Genomic DNA, 21,092 nt, shown 5'->3' on the forward strand with positions numbered 1-21,092 from the left:
GTGCGGAAGCGGTTTACCAGGATGCTGCCTGTATTAGAGGGCATGTGCTATCATGAGAAGCTGGATAAACTTAGGATGTTTTCTCTAACAGTTGAGGCTGAGGGAAGATCTGATTGAGGTTTATAAGATTATGAGAGGCATTGATAGACTAGGGACTTGGGAGTATCTGGTTCCCAGGGTTGAAATGTCTAATACTGTATGGAAGGTGGGGCGGTAGGTTCAAAAGGGATGTGAGGGGTAAGTTTTTTTCACTCGAGAGTGGTTGATGCCTGGAATGTGCTGCCTTGTATGGCGGTAGAAGCAAATGCGTTACAAGTTTTTAAAAAATGTTTAGAGAGGCACGAGTATGAGGAGAATGGAGGGCTATGAACATTGTGCAGGGAGGAGGGATTAGTGTTTTGGCTTGCTTTTTAGCTGGTTTGGCAAAACATTGTGGGCTGAAGGGCCTGATCCTGTACTGTCCTATTCTGTGTCAATGTCTATCTCGTCTATTCTGTCTTCATTAATTCCCTCACTCGTCTGTGATCATTTTAAGCTCCGAGCAGCAGTTCTCCAAATATATCATTTGACTTGCAGAATTTACCCTATCAAAATAATATTTTTTTAAAAGTTATATTTCTACTAAACCTTAACTGCTTCCTTTGAATTTGTTGATCTTTTTTGACAGCTGTCAATTTCATCATCCTAGTAAAAGTAGAAAATGCTCTATATAGTTTTAAATAATCTAAGTCATAAATGTTTTTTCTTGATGGAGCTGGTTTTTGTTGTATGTTTACAGGTGTTTGGTAAACTAATATGTGGCGATGCAGAACCTACACCTGAGTTAGAAGACAAAACCATTTTGTCATCACCAGAGGGAGAAGAAAAGGTATGACAACAAAATGATCCACTGCATGTACTTGTGTATATTGTAGATTGTAGATTGCTCCTCTACTTCTGACAAATTAACTCAAGGTTCTCAGTGACATATCAAGTGTTCACTGAGTTGTTCATTTTGAGCTGTCATGGGCCTGGGCCTGGGCCCGGGCCCTTCACAAATTGGTGGTGAGTATGTTACGTGCTTTTTTCAGAGAGGCTTTGCGTACATTGAATTGTTTCCTACATTCTACTGGTAATCCCTTGCCATGATAGAGGTTGTCATAGTCAAGCACTGGGCATGTGAGTGACATGGTCTGGATGTTATAGTTGACTGAGAATAATTAGGGCTTCAATGTTGGGGATATTGATGTTATCCTGTGCTGCTGTCAGTCCATGTTTCAGAAACATACAGGAAGATATGAACTGCTGCCCCCATGCCTCTTAGCAGACTGAGCTTTGTGCTGTGTATGAGATCTTAATCTTCAAACATTCTTTTCCTCATGACCAATGATAATGCCACTTTTCTGTAAACTGGGATGGTCTTTTTCATTGATGTCTGTCGATGTGCAAAGGTCCTCATTTTCTAGAGTCTCATTGTGGACTTTGATTGTTAGAGGGTGGTGTTGTACACAGAGGTCAGGTTTGTGAAGGACCTTGGGCAAATATTAAGTGTGTGGCCATTCTTTTTAAACTTCAGTGATGAAGCTAACAATGACTTGGAGCTTTGCCTTCAGATGCACATGGATGCAAATGGTAGCTTAATGGCAAGGTCGTTTTGGAATGGAGGTTACATACAGTAGATTGAATAGGATCCCATGTATTCTGTGAATTGGCTGCACTTGAGCACAGTGTTTGTTGGTGAAAATGGGCTTGTATATGTGGAGTCGCTGCTCCTTGTGATTCTCCAAGTTGTTACTTTATGAAAATTCTACCTAGTGTGAGCTCTTGGTTTTTCAAGTTGGCAAATGGCCTTTCTGACAGTCTAGTTGGTGGCCAAATAGTTTGCTCTATGTGCAGTCAAGGACAGGGATGTCAAAAATGAGGATTTTTGTCAATTGCTGTTGTATTTAAAATGACTATTTCATCTTATTTTCTTGAAGGTATCTGATGCTGATTTAAAGGAACATATGGTTGGAATCATATTTAGCAGAAGCAAGCTAACAAATCTGCAAAAACAGGTTTGAAATGAATAATCTTTAATTTTCTTAAGTGACATTAAACATGGATTGCTATTTGTTCCTTCTCATAGGTTTGTTGCTCTTCAGTGATTTTTTTCCTCTCACATTGAATCTTAAGGGACAATTGTAATTCATTGAATATTTACAGTTCTTAAAGGGTTTAGTCATTGGAAGCGTGCATTGAAAAGTAATTGGTTTCCTCTATTAGTGATTCAAATTTTAACAAAGATGCCATAGCCAATGATTCATATATTCCTCAAAGGAAAACTGCCTTCCAGGGCCAAAAAATATTCATTTGTAGCATTATGCATGGTTCAAATCTAAATGCAGATAGGAATCGGCTGAGGCCAAAATAATGCAGCAAGACTATCTTGGTCTACAGCAGATGCAATCTCAGTGGCTCGCCAGTCAGCTTTGAATCACCTGATCAATTGTAATATCTACATCAGGCTGTTATTTGTTGAATTCAGCTCTGCGTCCAATACAATCATGCCTTCAGTTCTAATCAACAAGCTCCAAGATCTTGGGTTCTGTACCTGCCTCTGCAACTCCCCACCTTGACTTCCTAACCAGGAGACCACAGTCTGTGTGGATTGGAAAGAACGTATCCTCCTCTGACAACACAACTGTTGTTGGCAGAATTTCAGAGGATGTTGAGGCGTACAGGAGCAAGGTAGATCAATTGGTTGAGTAGTATCGCAACAACAACCTTGTTCTGAACATCGGTAAGACATTGATTGTGGACTTCAGAAGGTCGAGGGAACACATACCAGTTCATATTGCGGGTCAGCAGTAAAAAAAAAAAAAAGGTGAACAGTTTCCAGATCCTGGGTATCAACATATCTGAAGATCTATCCTGGGTCCAAACATACTGATGCCATTACAAAGAAGGCATGACAACTGCTCTATTTCACTTGGAGCTTGAGAAGACTTGGTATGTCACCAAAGGCACTCGCAAATTTCTACAGATGTACTGTGGAGAGCATTCTAACTGTTGTATCACCATCTGGTATGGAGGGTCACTGCACAGAATAGTGGAAAAAAAACTGCATAAAGTTATAAACTCAGCCAGCTCCATCAGAGGCACTAGCCTCCCCAGCATCGAGGACATATTCAAATGGTGATGTCTCAAAAAGGTAACATCCATCATTAAGGACGCCATCACCCAGACATGCCTCTTTTCATCATTGCCATCGAGGAGTTGATAAAGGAGCCTGAAGACACACACTCAACCTTTCAGAAACAGCTTCTTTCCCTTCACCATTGGATTTCTGAATGAACAATGAACCCGTGAACATTACCTCATTATTTTCCCTCTCTCTTTGCAAATATACTAATTGTAATTTATAGTCTTTTATTATTATGTACCACTGCCGCAAATCAACAAATTACATGACACATGCCAGTTATATTAAACCTCATTCTGATTCTTTTTTTTTTGAGTTTCTACAAAACAAAAAAAAAACCAACAAAAAGGAGATTTGTACAGTGCAAAACCAGCATGTCGGATGTGTAATTCATAACAGTAAAGAAAAGGCACTCAAAATAAAATCATATAAAGTTAGTTTCCACCCCACCCTCCCACTGCACACTCCAAGCCAACCATTACGATATATAAAAAAATGTTAAATCAAGCTTTTGTCACCACAGAGCTGTGAATATTAAAAAAAAGTGTATTGCCTACTACCTAAAACTATAATATTTCACATAAAAAAACAATAAAAGTTAACCAGAAAGGAAAGCTGGATGTAAGGGACTAAATCACTGAAAGAAAAAGGAAGGGAAACCTTTAATCTAAAGAGGAGTTATGAAAATAATCAAGAAAAGGTTCCCACACTCTACGGAACTTTATGTCTGAATTAAGAAGTGAATAATGAATCTTTTCAAGGTCTAAGCAGGACATAATGTCTCTAAGCCATTGAGCATGGGTGGGTGGGGCAACATCTCTCCACCTAAGAAGAACTAAACGTCTAGCCAAAAAAAAGGCAAAAGACAATGTTCGCCGTTTAGTCGGACTCAAACGCGTGTCAACTTCACCCAAAATACCAAAAAGAGCAGTCAAAGGGTTATGTTCTAAATAGCAATTAAGGATATGGGATAAAGTTAAAAATACATCTCTCCAAAATTTCTCCAAACTGGGACAAGCCCATTACATGTGGATAAGAGAAGCCTCGCCCACTATACACTTGTCACAAAAGGGACTAATATCAGAATAGAACCGCGATAATTTGACGTTAGACATATGAGCCCTATGTACAACCTTGAACTGCAAAAGGCAGTGGCAAGCACATAGAGGTTGAGTTAACTGACTTTAGGAATTGAATCCCAAACCTCGCGGACAGAGAAATATTTAAATCATGCTCCCAAGCAGTTCTAATTTTATCAAAGGGGGCATGCCTCAAGGTCGCTAACTTATCACGAATAGTAGATATTAGACTTTTACCCAATGGGTTTATACAAAGAAACAAGTTCACATTTTTTCCGGGCAAAAATTTGGTACTAAAGGGTTAATGAAATGTCTAATGTGAAGATATCTGAAGAAATGAGTATTAGGTAGGTTAAACTTTGCAGACAGTTGTTCAAAAGTTGCAAAACAGTTGTCTATGAAAAGATCTTCAAAACGCCTGATGTCCTTTCTGTACCAATCATGAAATGTTAAGTCTTGCATCGAAGGGTGGAAAAGATGATTATGAAAGATTCTGATTCTAAAGACTCCTGAAATATTACTTAGCAATTACATAGCTTTACTTTGTTGTTTCATCTCTAAATTGTTGAACATAACCAAAACTTAAACAATAGTTACTCTCTTTTACAATTTGGATCAAGGTTTTTATATTTTTTTAATGGTGAAGTTATCTTGTATTTGTTACCTTAATGATATAAGTAACATTGCGAACTTGAGACCGGAGTGAATCATTTTCTTATGGGAAATTCATGTGGAAAACTCAAATCATCCCAGTAACAAATTGGAAACGGGCTCACTATCCTGAAACATTTCAAGATTGCTGTGTTCACAACTTAATATAAGGAACGCTTAAGCAGGGGATGTTACAGCTGCTATACTGGTGAAGAGTACTCTCTACTAATCAGAAGAATGTTATCTGCATAGGCTTCCTGCTCAATCTCTCAAGACCTGAACTAGGGCTGCTACAGACACTGGTTTTATAGCAAAAAAAAAATGTGTTTGAATTTGTTTTGCACCTCATGATCCATAAAAATGTAAAAGGAAATAGATTGTCCTTGCCATCTTTCAGAGCGATCCTATCAGCCAGGTACCCCTACTGTTTTTTTTTGTAACCTGTTTTCTTACATGCCATCAACTCTCTTTGACTCTCCTGCCACTCACCTACAGTAGCTCATTAGCCTACCAGCCAGTACGTTGTTGGAATGTAGAAGGAAATTAGGGAAAACCAATGTGGCACAAAGAGAACTTGCAACCACCAAACTAGTACAAGTTCAGGTTTAATTATTTAACCATACAGGAATATCCAAGAGTACAGCCAAATGTAAACAGTGTTCCTTTAGGACCAAGGTGCAAAACAGTACCAGTAGACATATGCAGCACAAGGCATGTATAGCACAGATAACATGCAGTCACTTAAAATATATAAAATAGCCTAAGTCCCTGAGTCCATGAATGGTGTCAGCAAGAACAAGCCTGCAGCAGTCTGCACACGATCATAATCCAGCTTGCCTTCCACTGAGCGAACACGGAAAAGCAGCACCGATGCCAGCATGGATGCCACGCTACACTGCCTCTGGTGTCATCTCTCCTGGATTGCTGTGCAAGCAGTACCATGTCATGAGACCTAGTCTGCGCTACAATTAAGACCACGTAGCTTCCCCACTGTCGGTCTCACCAATAAACCAGTGAACTGGACTTGCCAGTTATCAACATTACACATTACCAACATTTAACAGCATCCTGCGATCAAAAGAAAAACGACTAAGACAATCACTTTCTGTTAAACTGCACACTACCTTCACACGCAGACTTCAAAGCCTTGCTGTATTGGGTAGCGACACAGTCCACACCAAGTCCAGCTTCTCCACCAATCAGCAACTCACCAGTAAGGTAGACTTGCAGTATTTGAATTCTTAATGTCCAGTGGTGTCTTGGGGTCATTAAAAAAAAGACATTCAAAAGGAACAATGACGCTTCTGGTTGGCTTGGCTCTACATCTGAGCATGCTGCCGTATTATTGGTAGCACCAGAACTCATAACTGAATCGGGGCTTTTGGAGCTTTGCAGCAGTAGTACTGTCTATTACACCACACCTTCTTTAATGTTGCTTTAATAAAAAGTACCATTTGGGCCCAAATCAAAATTAGGCAGACTGGCTGTATTCGAATCTCTGAACTCTGCAGTCTATACTCATTGACACTACATATGTGCCTTGGTTAACCCATTCTGATTCATGATTAGGCAAAGTTTTGAAACTGAAATAATCATACTTTTAATTCTTTCCATAACCTTGCCTTCCAAATCTTTATAATCACCTGCCTTGCAGCACTTCAAGATATCTGCTTCAGTTCTGCATTTTTGATCATGCTATAATTTCATTCCTTTGCTTTTGGCTTTGTTCACAACTTTATCCCCAAATCTCTCTAGGTCCCTCCGTTTGTTTCTTCCTCTAAGATAATACCAAAAGTCTTCCTTCTGAATGAGCTTTTGGTTATATTGTTACTTGGTGTCTGATTTTACTTGGTAAGTTTTCAGTAAGTTGTGCAATAGAACATTGTTATTTATTAATGAGGTAATGAAATAAAAAATTGTTGCATGAAGCTTGATATCGTTATTGAATTCCATCCTTGAAACCAGCCGATCACTTTCTTAACAGGTATGTGCACATATAGTCCAGGCCATACGAATGGAAGCTACACGTGTGCGAGAAGAATGGGAACATGCCATTTCCAGCAAGGAAAATGCTAATTCTCAGCCAAACGATGAGGATGCTTCTTCAGATGCGTACTGTTTTGAGCTTTTATCTATGGTGCTTGCTCTGAGTGGATCTAATGTAGGAAGACAATATTTAGCCCAGCAGCTCACCTTATTGCAAGACCTTTTCTCCTTATTACATACAGCTTCACCCAGGGTTCAAAGACAGGTCAGTATGGATTATATTATTTAATCTCATTGATGCAAAAAATTGCATCCATCCACCATAAGTGGGACTTTCTGGTGGCCAAACTTTTTAATTCCCATTCCCGTTCTGTTGTGTCTCCATGGCTACCTCTTGTGCCAAGACGAGGTCACCCTCAGAGAGGAGGAGCAACACCTTGTATTTCATCTGGGTATCCTCCAACCTGGTGACTTGAATATCAATTTCTCCTGGTAAACAGATTCTTCCCCCCACCCCAGACCACCACACACTTGTCCTGTTCCCCACTCTGACCTCCTCCTTCCCTTTCTGCTATGGTCCACTCTCATTTCATCAGGTTCCTTCTTCAACCCTTGACCCTTTCCCATCTAAGCAACACACAAAATGCTGGAGGAACTCAACAGCCAGGCAGCATCTATGGACAAAAAGTACAGTCGATGTTTCGGGCCAAAACCCTGCTGAGTTCCTCCAGCATTTTGCTTTTAGTTGCCCGGATTTCCAGCATCTACAGATTTCCTCTTGTTGCGACCTTTCCCATCCACCTGGCTTCATGTATCACCTTCCAGGTAGCCTCCATCCCCTCCCCCCACCTTTTTATTCTGGCATTTTCTCCCTTCCTTCTCAGCCCTAAAGAAGGGTCTTGGCTCAAAATGTTAACTATCTATTCATTTCCATAGATGCTACCTACCTCCAGCATTTTCTATGTGTTTCTTTAGATTGTCAGCATCTGTAGACTTTCTCGTGTTTATTATTATCAGTTTTAAATTTTAATGCTTTGTATTGTGAAAATACTTTGTGAATAGTTGTCATGCCCATTATATGTGAAATAGTCCATTTGAAAATGGTCTTAACATTCAAGCTGTTGCCTTTGTAGGTGACCTCTTTGCTACGCCGTGTTCTGCCAGAAGTAACACCAGTCCGTCTTGCTAGCATAATAGGCGTGAAATCTCTTCCACCAGCAGATATCAGTGACATCATTCACTCCACAGAGAAAGGAGACTGGAATAAATTAGGAATTTTGGACATGTTCCTGGGATGCATTTCTAAAGCCCTCACTGTGCAGCTGAAAGCCAAAGGGAGTAGTTTTCCTGGCATGGTGGCTGGGAAAGGGGTAACTTCCATTACATTGCCATCAGTCTTCAACTCTGGGTAAGTGACTCTGTTCCAGTTAAATCCTGTTAATATTGTGTTTGATTAAACGATACCAGGATTGTATTTTATTTTTCTAGGTATTGCATTAACCATAAGAATTAGTTTTTAGGGAAATTTTATTCTATTGCCATATTTGATAAAATTGTCAAAATTGAAAATAAGATTTTGTCAAAGGTTGGGTGTTTTATTCCTATAATCTTTTTTAAACATTGTTATATAGCATAATTAATCATGATAAACTAAAAATTAATTCAAATATATATATTTAAGATATGAACGAATATAACCCATATTTCACTTAAGAGATGTGAACAGCACTGATACTGTTAGTCTGAATAGCCTTAATAACTTCAAACTATGGTGGCAGTCTGTTACTCTGAAGTTTTGGTAAAATAATGAACATCTACCTTGTTGTGTGCCTTTTAGGATCTTGTATGTTTTCATAAAGTCACCGTTTATTTCCCTGAACTTCAAAGAATACAGTTTTAATGTTACTGTTTGTCCCAGGAATTAGCCAAGGAATCTCCTTGTACTAGCACATCCTTCATTAAGAGATCCAAAACTCCAGATGCAGTAACACCAATACCCACTGTAATTGTAACAATATTTCTTTATTTTTATGCTCCAGCCTTCTAGCAGTGAAGGCCAATATGCCACATGTCACCTTAATTACTGGCTGCATTTGCACACTAACTTTATCTCATGCACACAACAGCTTCCCACTGTATTCCAGTCATTTGCAGACTCTGCATTTAGACAATATGCTTTTTGATTCCTTTTTTCAGCACAGGGTCTCACATTTTCCTATATTAAACTCATTTTACCAGATCTTCACTTGCTCTCTCAACCTACCTGTATCTTGTGCAGGGTCCAAATATCCTCATCACAGTATGCTGCCCCATTTATTGGGGAGGCAAAGTGCAAGATACTCAAGTTTGCTGTTATCAAACTTGGATATCTTGCACTCTGCCCCCATTCTCCAAGTCATTAATTATAGGTAATAAATTGGTAATTGATTTATTGTTTTTCACATGTAGGGAGACACAGTGAAAAGTTTTTATGTGCCACCCAGACAGATCATTCTATACGTAAATATAGAGGCAACACAAAACTGGGAAAAATAGAATGTAGAATATGTTGTTATACTAACAGAGGAAGTGCTGTGCAAGTAGATAAAGTTCAAGGGCTATGACAATGAGAGATCAAAAATTTATCTTTAGCATATATAATAGGTCTGTTCAAAAGCCTGGTGCACATCTTCTGAAGCTTTTGTATTTGCTGCCCGATGGGAGGAGGGAGAAGACAGTGACCAGCGTAGGAGGAGTCTGTAATTATTCTGCGGCAGCAGTAAGTGTAGACAGTGATAGGGGAAAGACTGGTTTTGTGATGGACTGGGATGCATTCACAACTCTGCAGCTTGGTGTCTTGGGGAAAAGTCGTTCTACCAAGCTGGATGCTTTCTATGGTGTATTTTTTCTTTAAAAAGTTGGTGAAGGTTATTAGGAGCGTGCCAAATTTCCTTAGCCTTCTGAGTAAGTGGTGATGTCAGTATGTTTTGTTTACCATGACATTCACATGACTGGACCAGGACAAATTGTTGGTGATAATTGCACTAAGGAACTTGAAGCTTTCAACTACCTCTACTTCATCATCATTGATACGGACGAGCATGTGCTCCATCCTGCTTACTGACATCAATGATCATGTCTTGTTTTGCTGATACTGAGGGAGAAGTTCTAGGCTCTCTCTTTCCTTCCTTTATTATTTAAATAATGAAGCGCCCAAGGACTAATCCTTCACATACTTTACCAACTGTACTGTTCAGTCTGAAAGTTACCCATTTACTCTGACTATCTGTCTTCTGTGATAAACAATGTTCAATACATATTAGCATGCTTATCCCTTTGATACCTCGGAAGTATCAGAGGGCTAAGTTGGGTGGGACAACAGCTAGAGGTCATTGGTTAAGGGTAAAAGGTGAAAATTTTAAGGGAAACATGAGGGTAAACTTCACCTCGGAGGGTTGTGAGCGTGTGGAACGAACTGGCAGCACAAGTGCATGTAAACTGAATTTCAACATTTAAGAGAAGTTTGGATAGGTACAGGGATATTAGGGGAATGTATGGAGGTCTATGGTCCTGGTGCAGCTTGATGGGAGTAGATAGTTTAAATGGTTCAGCATGGACTAGATGGGCCAAAGGGCCTGTTTCTGTACTGTTGTTTTCTATGATTCCAAGTCCATTAATCTCCACCTTAAACAAAATGAATTACTGAGTCTTCTGGGCTAAAGAATTCCAAAGATTTACCATTCTTCTGAATGAAGAAATTTCTAGTGAAGCATGTATTATGTAACTAACCCTTAGTTCTAGACTCCTCAACTGGAGAAAATATCCTCCTGTATAATATTTATATGTGTATAAAGAAAGACCCCGTTGAGCACTCTTAAGATTTAACATTTCGGTGTTATTCTTCATTCTTCTGAACTTGAAGCCTAGTCTGCTTACTCTTTCCTCAACCAGCGACTCCAGGAAGTAGTGTGCTGAGTTATTGCTGCACTTTTATAGTAAGTTAATCCTTTTAGATGAGATGAAAATTGTACACAATACTCCATGGTGGTGTCACTGAAATCTGATAAAAGGCACATTTATTCATAGACACATCATCTGTTAATAAAGGCCAGTTTAGCATTTGCGTCCCCAGCTACCTGTTGCACCTGCATGTTACCATTCAATGATTTGCTTACAAGGATACCCAGATCAGTTCAATTCACTTTTCTCGGTGGGTATGGTTAAGTCAATTTCCTTATTAATTTTTGAAATCTGAGGTTAAATAATTTATGAATATATAAGCCTTGCTAAGGTTACTTCCAATGATATGAAATAATTCTACCGATGTCTTGGTCTTTCCACAGCTCTATTCGACGAGGTGAAAGTCACTGGTGGATGAAAGGCTCCACACCTCCACAAATTTCTGAAATAATAATTAAACTAATAAAGGATATGGCAGCAGTAAGTTGAAATTATCTGACTATTTTACTTCAGTGAAACAGGCTTCAATGGAAAAAATTAATCTGTTGTAGAACAAATTTTGTCTGTTGACATACTGAAGTGCCTTAAATATAAGAATAACAGAGCGATTCTCAAACAAAATAATCCAATTTCACGTGTTTGCTCTCTGGGAGGTTATGCTAATTGTGTAAAAGTCTCTTTTGTTTACAAATTAAGATCTTTATTCTCTTAAAGTTCAGAATAAATAAAATTTTAAGGTTGAATGATTTGCATATTGGTCTTGTACTAAACAATGTTCCGATATTCTATTATTTTTTCAAATTTAATTTCATTAAGAAATAAAGATAAAATATTTTTCATATTAGAAATTGGATTGCAAATGTAAAGGGATGCAGCATCAACTTGTGGGATAACAGGTTTTGCATTTGTCCAAAGTGCAATTTTGAGGAATCTAGTAAAGACAGTTATTGCTAGTATAATGTTGTAGATCTCTTCAAGTTGACCCAGAGAATTTTAGTAGAGACTGGAGCAAAGAAGTAATGTCTTAGGTCAGTGTCCCTTCATCAAAGTGGGAAAAGTGAGAGCACAAGGTATTAAGCTGCTGTTGATTTGGGAATCTGCTGACAAAGCACATACTGATAGAACAACAAAAAGCTGTAAATATTAGAAATTTAAAGTGAAAGCAAAGTGCTGGAAATAAACTCATCCAATCAAGTTAAAACTGTATTCACTGCCAGAAATTCAATGAGTTCCTATTGGCACACATTGTTTTAAAAAGACCTGTTACTTTGCAAATCCCTGGTTGACCATTCCATCCCCTTCAACCACTCCCTCTTATTACTACAGGTAGTGCGATAGCTACCCTTTCTCACCATAGAGCAGCTCAAATAGTGTTTCAAAGTAAAACAATTTGCACTTCTGATCTTTTATATTGCATTGGTGATCTTCATAATGGTAAAACCAGACCCAAACTGGGTGACTACTTTGCAGGACGTCACCCTTCAGACTTCAGAGCGGTGTCAGTCATTTTAATTCTTGACCCCACTCCCATTTTGGCCTTGTACTCTTCTAGGAAACTCCAATGTTTGAGGAGCAATTCCTCACTTCCATTCAGGTACCTTACAGCCTGGCATACTCAAGTATTCCAGAAGTTATGATCATCGGCCTTCCCTTTTTATATCATGCCCGGCCAATTCTGATTTGTGGTCATCCACCTGTAAATTTGTTACTTTTTCTCTTTCCATTTACATAATCTGTTAAATAATTGTAGCATTTTTTTTTCTCCCCTTCATTAAATGCCCTTCCTCGTGTAAATGAGATATCACTGACAACATCTTTTTAACAGGACAACTTCAGTCACCACTGTTACAAGTGGTCCCTTTGTTCTCTCCACTTCCCTTCCTGCAACTTAAACATGCTTGTGTTCTTACTTTTCCTGTTCTGATGAAGGGACACTGACCTCAAATGTTAGCACAAGCCTTAGTGTGATCACTATATACAGTAAATTTGGTTAATTGGGACACAAAAGGGACCAGAACATTTTGGCCCAATGAAGTGGCTGCCCCAAATACCTGAAATTTCATGGAAGTAGTTTACTGAGTTTAACTGAGTAACAAATTAAGTAACTAATAACACTGCTACAGTACTATAAAACTGTAGTTTCTACTAATTGTTGATGGCAGAATTCATTTTGTGTGTATGCTGCTGTGTTCTTTTGAATGACTGTAAACTAACAAAATGAGCACAGATACCTAGTGCAGATAATGGACGTCCTTCATACAAGGCTTTCAACGATTACATCTTCCAAATCTTCATTTTCATTGTAACACTCGATGATTGTTGATAGCTCCAAATTTGTCGTAGTTTGTAACTTGTTGAAGTAATGAAATTGTTTCATTTTTACTCATGGCCGTTTCTGGCATCTCCAAGCCTGAATGCTTGAGCCCACAGTGAGCAAAACAGCTCTGAATTGTCTTGGTGTTTATTTCTCGCCAACTATCAGTACAAAAACCACTGCTTTTAGAATACAAATACATGCAACTGATGCTATTTAAAAACTGTTTACTTTAAACGGTGTAGTGTTTAACAGCCACACAACTGAATACAGCTGACGGTAGTAAGAAACTGTTCAGCAACAATTTCCTATCCCAATTAAGCAGTGTAATATCCTGAATAAACAAAGGGAATCCTGGCTATTTTCTCAATTAGTTTTTGCTGTTTATCAGTTGCCCAAATCAACAGCTGCCCTGATTAGATGATGGCTCAATTAACTGGAATCCCAGTATAATTACACTAAGTATGCACTGATCTTTGCCACTGCAGGACACTGAATTGCAAAGCAAAGACAATTTTACATGTTTTCAGAGAGAGGCAACACTTCATTGATATTTGATTCCCTTGCTTCTATTGTGGTTGATAAATGTGGGGGCGACTTGAGTTTTAGAAGCATAGAGTAATACAGCATGGAAACCTACCCTCTGGCCCAACCCGTTCACATCAACCAAGATGTCCATCCAACCTAGTCCCATTCGCCTGACCTTACTCCATATCCCTCTAAACCTCATGCATGGTTTTGACCGAAAACATTGACAGTTTCTGTCTCCCCACCCATGCTGCTCAACCTTCTGAGTTCCTCTAACAAATGGTTGTTGCTCCAGATTCCAGTATCTGCAATCTCTTTGTATACTTCCTTCTAAACCTTTCCAAACCATGTTACTGAATCTTTTGGCCAATGGATTTGAGTTACTTAAGGGAAGGTTAGACTGAATAATCCAATTATTATTTTATTCCCTTCCCACAACCTTCTCCCAAATCTGTATTCCTAAATTGATAGTATTTCGGTCTATGTAATGTCAGTAAGTAAGGATCCTGGTGAAGTGATGGTAAATATCTGATGAAACTACAAGTTATTTTGAAAGTCATCCTGTTGTGGAAGAAAGAAAACTAATTTATGTTTTAAAGCAAAGGCTTCCACTTTGAAGCATTTTGACAACCAGTAAAAAAATGGACCAATAGGTGATACTGTATTTCGATAAAACAATTTTTTTCAGGGGCACCTGTCAGAAGCCTGGTCCCGTGTGACAAAGAATGCTATTGCTGAAACAATAATAGCCCTGACAAAAATGGAAGAGGAATACAGGGTGCCTTTTCAGTGCACCTCAACAACCAGGGTAATAATTATTTGCAGTATATTTAAGAAACAAAAAAAAAGCATTTATCAAAAATAACTATACCTGGATTCAAACAATCATCTTGCTTCACAGCTATGGTTGGCTCTTGCTTCATTGTGTGTGCTGGATCAAGACCATGTTGATAGGCTTTCCTCTGGCAGATGGATGGGGAAAGATGGCCAACAAAAACAAATGGTAAGGAAAACATTTTAATGCATTTGGCTCATTTGATTCTTTCTTTCTGAAGTTGGATTCAACTCAGTGCAAAGAATAATATTTGATAATGAACCCACTAGAAAGCCCCTTTAATGCGTTAAAGGAAGAATCTCAAACAACAAAGCATTTTTCACAATATAAATATTATGGTGTGTGTGGGTGGGGCTGAAATTTAATGTAAGCATGAGCAGAGTGCTGAATATAATAAATTAAGGAATATGTATGCTACGCCTAATTTTGTAATTTCTTGCACAATTGAGGGAAACTATACAACTAATAGAGACAATCCTGGCTCTGAGAGCAATCTCATTAATCCCATTGGATGTTGAAATTAAGGACAATATTTAGGAGGCTTTAAATATGTTTGGGAGTGCTTAAGAGCTGCCAAAAAAGCTAAATGAGTATTGAACATAACCAAGCCAAATAAGTATCAGTCAGAGAAGATGTGATTCACCTTGCTATCTCCTCTTGATCATTTGTTTTTGGTTCTTGCTTTATTAATAATTGCCTCTGGGATACTGAGTACTCTCCAGGTGATACCATGTAATTATATCAGTGAGTACTCTTCAGGTGATACCATGTAATTATCTCAGTGATTAAGTTGGCGGTCCATTTATGTATAATGTGCAGAAAAAATGTGGATATTCGAATTATGTAAATAAACAGCATGGTGAAAGGAATGTAATCTTGCTAGAAAATCTAATTTGTTGGATGAATTAACAAGTTGCTTTACTACTTGAATGATTCTTCAGTTATTTGTTGCTTCAGAATAGTCTATGTGATATCATGAAATAGTATCATTATATCTGCATAAGGCTGGCATTACTCTTCTATATATAGAACATAGATCTTGTTTCCTTCCCCTTCCAAAGAAACTTTCTTCTCCAGCCATAACTTTACTACTGTTAAAGCTAATCTTGCATTAAGTTCTTTCTGCTATGATGCCTGATATAGAGGCCATGAGACATAACAATAGAATTAGGCCATTTGGCCTATCAAGTCAGCTCAGCCATTCCATCATGGCTGATTTATTATCCTTCTCAACCCCATTCTCCTGCCTTCTCCCTATAACCTTTGATGCCTGTACTAATCAAGAACCTATCAGCCTCCACTTTAAATGTGCCCAATGTTTTGGTCCCTCTCATTATATGGTAGCTCAATTTAAAAATTAGCAGAATTTTGTAAAAAAATGAGAATTCACATAAGCAAGCATTTTTATATAAACAATTTAAAGAAGATCACGCATGGTATATTTCATTCTTAAATGTAATGCTTATTCAAATCTCATTGTTAATATAACTTGCATAATTTAGAACCTGTAACTTCCTCTTGGAGTGATCAAGCAATTTATTTTGACAAGGGATGTTTACAGATGTACAACAAAATATAATATACATTTGAGATTTCTTTGAACTAAGGGGTATGCATTTTATCGAACTATCTTTTGCATTATTTATTTTAATTGACTTAAATTATAATAAGTTATCTTATTCATAGCCAATGTGTGACAACCATGATGATGGTGAGACTCCAGCAATTATCCACTGTAACGTGTGTGGGAATCTTTGCACAGACTGTGACCGGTTTCTTCATCTTCACAGAAGGACAAGATCTCATCAAAGACAGGCAAGAATTAAATTTAAAGCATTTGTTTGGACTTAAGATAGTCAAGGATCTTGAGATATTTTTGTAGAAGGCTTAATGATTTTCAACTATTGTTTATAAAGTACTAATAAATCTTGGGCCAAAAATAGTCTGAGCCTGCGGCCTCTGTCAGTCAGAGTTGACCATAGATATTGCATCCTAGCTGTATGGATATGCAAGCCTGGGCAGTACGATATGGAGAACAAGCTGTTACCCATCCAGCAAGCTCCCGCTCTCCATGCAGCTGATTAACCCAAAGGAACAGCAAAGATCAATACAGTTTGGTACCAGCAGTGTTTCAGGGTTTGCAAGTCAGCATTGAACTCAATGTAGAACTGCCCTAAGGACTCCAGCTCCAGATTTTTCCCTCAGGGTTTACTCCTGAAGCCTTCCTCATGAGTGGGTATAGCCGCAAGGCAGCAGAGGTTTGAGATCTGGGTTTTCTTTCTAGATAAGCTACCAACCACAGCTGATAAGCCCCATCTGCCTGAAGTGACTAGTCTTAAGGCGCCAGTAACCCGCTTTTGCCCCTCCTTCTGTCAGTGGACATGGTTCTGCCAGGCTTAGTAGCTAAGCCACACGTGAAGGCCAGGAGCTGGACTTGGTTGTCAGAGGCTATTTGAGATGCACGCTGTCTGCAGTATTTAATAGCAGGAGCTTGTCCCCTTTATCACCCCCAGCTATTGCAACCTTAAGAAACGCCAAAAATAGTACACTCTAGCGAAGGGGAAGTTTAGAGAAAAGTTGGTGGGGGGGGGGGGGAAACAGGAGATAATCTCATTTATATCGATCTTCATATTTAAAATTTGTCACTCTTCAAATAATGTTTCTGCAAGCAAGTAACATTTTATTCTGTCACCTCTCAGGACAAGACCAAAATGAAGATGATTACCAATATTTGTAACATGTTGAAGAATTAAATTTTATTTCTATTTAAAAGCCAATAATTTTGTTAACTGGAAATAAGCCAACATTGAGATATTCACGCATGACTAGTTTCATTCTTTTAAAAGGAGCTGCTAAAAGCATGGGTAGTTTCTATAGCAAGCTTTTGGGAAATGACTAATTTGATTATTTCCATTGACTTGATTGTGCTTTCAAATTACAGGTGTTTAAAGAAGAAGAGGAAGCAATTAAAGTAGATCTTCATGAAGGCTGTGGAAGAACCAAGCTGTTCTGGCTTATGGCACTTGCAGACTCAAAAACCATGAAAGCAATGGTAGAGTTCAGAGAGCATACAGGTCAGAATTGAAGACTCAAGTTTTACACAATATTTCTGTTAGAATTACAGAATTCAATTTTAAATGTATGTCATGTAAAATGTGTGCGGATAATCAGAATGCCTGTGATGCAGTATGCTCTGTGGTTCAGACAACAGCTAAGTTTCTACTTGTTATACAGATTTACACTACATGCCAATCATTGTATCAGTAAGGATGACACAAACACACATTTTCCTTAAAGATAAACCACTGGAGTAACTCAGTGCATCAAGCATCTGTGAGGTTAGCAGGGAGAAGAGAGGGTGGTAAGGACTTGGGGAATTATCAACATTTCAGGGTTAGACTGCATCAGGACCAAATTCATTTTACCCCCTCTTCTCCCCATCATTGAAATGTACCCACAAACAATGATCTCACTTTAAGGACTCTTTATCTCATTGTACCATGTTCTCATTATTGCTGTTTTATATTTGCATTTGCTCAATGTTGTCTTCTGCACTCTTATCTTCCATTGATCCTGTTAAAAGTCACTATTCTATAAATTTGCTATGTATGCCCACAGGAAAATAAATCTCAGGGTTGTATATGGTGAGATATATGTGGTTTGATAACAAAATTTACTTTGAACTTCATCCAGCCCACTCCCCCTCCACCTCCAACACCACATTCACAGATGCTGTGTGTTTATTTAAGATACCAGCACCTACTCTCTGTTACATCTACATTTCTTACAAAAGTTGACTTTCATTACTACTTCTAATTCTGGAGCATGTTCCTTTAAAGAAAACTCTAGTTTCACATCTGGTGTTCCCCAGTTACCTAATGTTTATGCATCAAGGGCGGAAAACCTAAGCAAAAAGATCTGATCCAGAAGGTCCAAGGTATTCTGTGTGTGTGTGTGTGTGTTGATGTTAGGAAAGAAGAGTATTTTTAAATGGTCATATTTATTAAGACCATAAGATTTAGGAGCAGAAGTAGGCCATTCGGCCTGTCGAGTATGTTCCGCTATTCAATTATGGGCTGATCCACTTCATCCAGTTATCCCCACTCCCCTGCTTTCATCCCATACCCTTTGATGCCCTGGCTAATCAAGAACCTTCTATCCCTGCCTTAAATACTCCAATGACTTGGCCTCCACAGCCGCTTGTGGCAAATTCCACAGATTTACTACCCTTTGACTAAAGTAGTTTCTCCACATCTCGGTTCTAAAAGGACATCCTTCAATCCTGAAGTCATGCCCTCTTGTCCTAAACTCCCCTACCATGGGAAATAATTTTGCCATATCTAATCTGTTCAGGCCTTTTGACATTCTGAATGTTTCTATGGGATCCCCTCTCATTCTCCTGAACTCCAGGGAATACAGCCCAAGAGCTGCCAGACGTTCCTCATACGGTAACCCTCTCATTCCTGGAATCATTCTCGTGAATCTTCTCTGAACCCTCTCCAAAGTCAGTATATCCTTTCTAAAATAAGCCCAAACTGCACACAATACTCTGAAGTGTGGTTTCACGAGTGCCTTATAGAGCCTCAACATCATATCCCATCGCTTATATTCTATACCTCTAGAAATGAAATCCAGCATCGCATTCGCCGCCTTCACAACTGATTCAACCTGCAGGTTAACCATTAGGGTATCTTGCACAAGGATTCCTAAGTCTCTTTGCATCTCTGCCCATCTAAATAATAGTCTGCCCATTTATTTCTTCCACCACACTTTCCAACCTTGTATTTCATTTGCCACTTCTTTGCCCATTCCCCTAAATTATCTAAGTCTCTCTGCAGGCTCTCTGTTTCCTCAACACTACCCACTCCTCCACCTATCTGTGTATCATCGGCAAATTTAGCCACAAATCCCGTAATACCATAGTCCAAATCATTGACATTACTAGTAAAAAGAAATGATCCCAACACCAACCTCTGTGGAACTCCACTGGTAATGGGCAGCCAACCAGAATAGAATCTCTTTATTCCCACTCTCTGTTTTCTCCCGACCAGCCAATGCTCCACTCACGCTAGTAACTTCCCTGTAATTCCTTGGGCTCTTATCTTGCTAATCAGCCTCATGTGTGAGCACCTTGTCAAAGGCCTTCTGAAAATCCAAGTATACCACATCTACTGTATCTTCTTTGTCTACCCTGCTTGTAATTTCCTCAAAGAATTGCAGTAGGTTTGTCAGGCAAGATCTTCCTTTCAGGAAACCATGCCGGCATTGGCCTATCTTGTCATGTGCCTCCAGGTACGCCGTAATCTCATCCCTAACAATCGATTCCAACAGCTTCCCAACCACTGATGTCAGGCTAACAGGTCTACAGTTTCCTTTTTGCTGCTTGCCACCCTCCTTAAATAGCAGAGTAACGTTTGCAATTTTCTAGTCGTCTGCTACAATGCCAGAATCTATCGATTTTTGAAAGATCATCGTTAACGCCTCCACAATCTCTCCAGCTACTTCCTTCAGAACCCGAAGGTGCATTCCATCAGGTCTAGGAGATTTATCCAACCTCAGACTGTTAAGCTTCCTGAGCACCTTCTCAGTTGTAATTTTCACTGCACAAGCCTCACTTCCCTGACACTCTTGAATGTCCAGTATACTGCAGACGTCTTCCACTGTGAAGACTGATACAAAATATGCACTCAGTTCCTCTGCCATCTCTGCATCTTTTGCTACAATATCTCCAGCGTCATTTAGTATTGGTCCTATATCTACCCTCAACTTTCTTTTACCCTTTTATATACTTAAAAAAGCTTTTAGTATCTTTTTTGGTATTAGCCGTCAGCTTCCTCTCATAATTCATCTTTTCCTTCCAAATACCTTCTTAGTTTCCTTCTGCAAGTTTTTAAAAGCTCCCCAATCCTCCATCTTCCCACTACCTCTGGCTTCCTTGTATGCCCTCTCTTTTGCTTTTACTTTGGCTCTGACTTCACCTATCAGCCACGGTAGTGTCCTTCTTCCCTTTGAAAATTTCTTTCTTATTTGGAATATATATGTCTTGCACTTCCCTCATTTTTCATAGAAACTCCAGCCATTGCTGCTCTGCTGTCCTTCCTGCAGATGTCCCTTTCCAGTCAACTCTCAATGCCATTGTAATTTCCTTTATTCCACTGAAATACCAACATGTTAGATTTTATTTTTTCCCTTTCAAATTTCAAAGTGAACTTGATTATATTGTGATCACTGTTCCCTAAGGGTTCCTTAACCTTAAGCTGTCTTATCACCTCCGGATCATTGCACAACACCCAATCCAGCACAGCCGATCCCCTAGTGGGCTCAACAACAAGCTGTTCTAAAAAGCCATCCCTTAGACAGTCTGCAGATTTTTTCTCTCGAGGTCCAGTACTGGCCTGGTTTTCCCAATACACTTTCATGTTAAAATCCCCAACAATTATCATGACATTGCCTTTCTGATATGCCTTTTCTATCTCCTGCTGTAATTTGTAATCCACATCCCGGCTGCTGTTTGGAGGCCTGTATACAACTGCCGTTAGGGTCCTTTTACCCTTGCCACTTCTTAACTCAACCCATAGAGACCCTGCACCTTCTAAT

At 39.0% G+C, this 21,092-nt stretch overlaps 1 protein-coding gene across 14 annotated transcripts in view; it reads left to right on the plus strand.

Annotated features, from left to right (window-relative positions):
• mycbp2 (MYC binding protein 2) overlaps positions 1-21,092 on the plus strand; it is a 225,403-nt gene that overhangs the window by 193,398 nt on the left and 10,913 nt on the right. For all 14 annotated transcript variants that reach the window (XM_072258771.1, XM_072258758.1, XM_072258761.1 and 11 more), the window contains 9 exons: positions 779-868; positions 1,959-2,036; positions 6,878-7,144; positions 8,013-8,287; positions 11,202-11,298; positions 14,349-14,468; positions 14,562-14,663; positions 16,182-16,310; positions 17,437-17,569. In XM_072258771.1, the coding sequence (XP_072114872.1) occupies positions 779-868; positions 1,959-2,036; positions 6,878-7,144; positions 8,013-8,287; positions 11,202-11,298; positions 14,349-14,468; positions 14,562-14,663; positions 16,182-16,310; positions 17,437-17,569 (1,291 nt within the window). The remainder of the gene's footprint in view (positions 1-778; positions 869-1,958; positions 2,037-6,877; positions 7,145-8,012; positions 8,288-11,201; positions 11,299-14,348; positions 14,469-14,561; positions 14,664-16,181; positions 16,311-17,436; positions 17,570-21,092) is intronic.

The sequence above is a fragment of the Mobula birostris genome, chromosome 5, assembly GCF_030028105.1.
Source record: "Mobula birostris isolate sMobBir1 chromosome 5, sMobBir1.hap1, whole genome shotgun sequence".
NCBI classification, from domain to species: Eukaryota; Metazoa; Chordata; class Chondrichthyes; order Myliobatiformes; family Myliobatidae; genus Mobula; species Mobula birostris.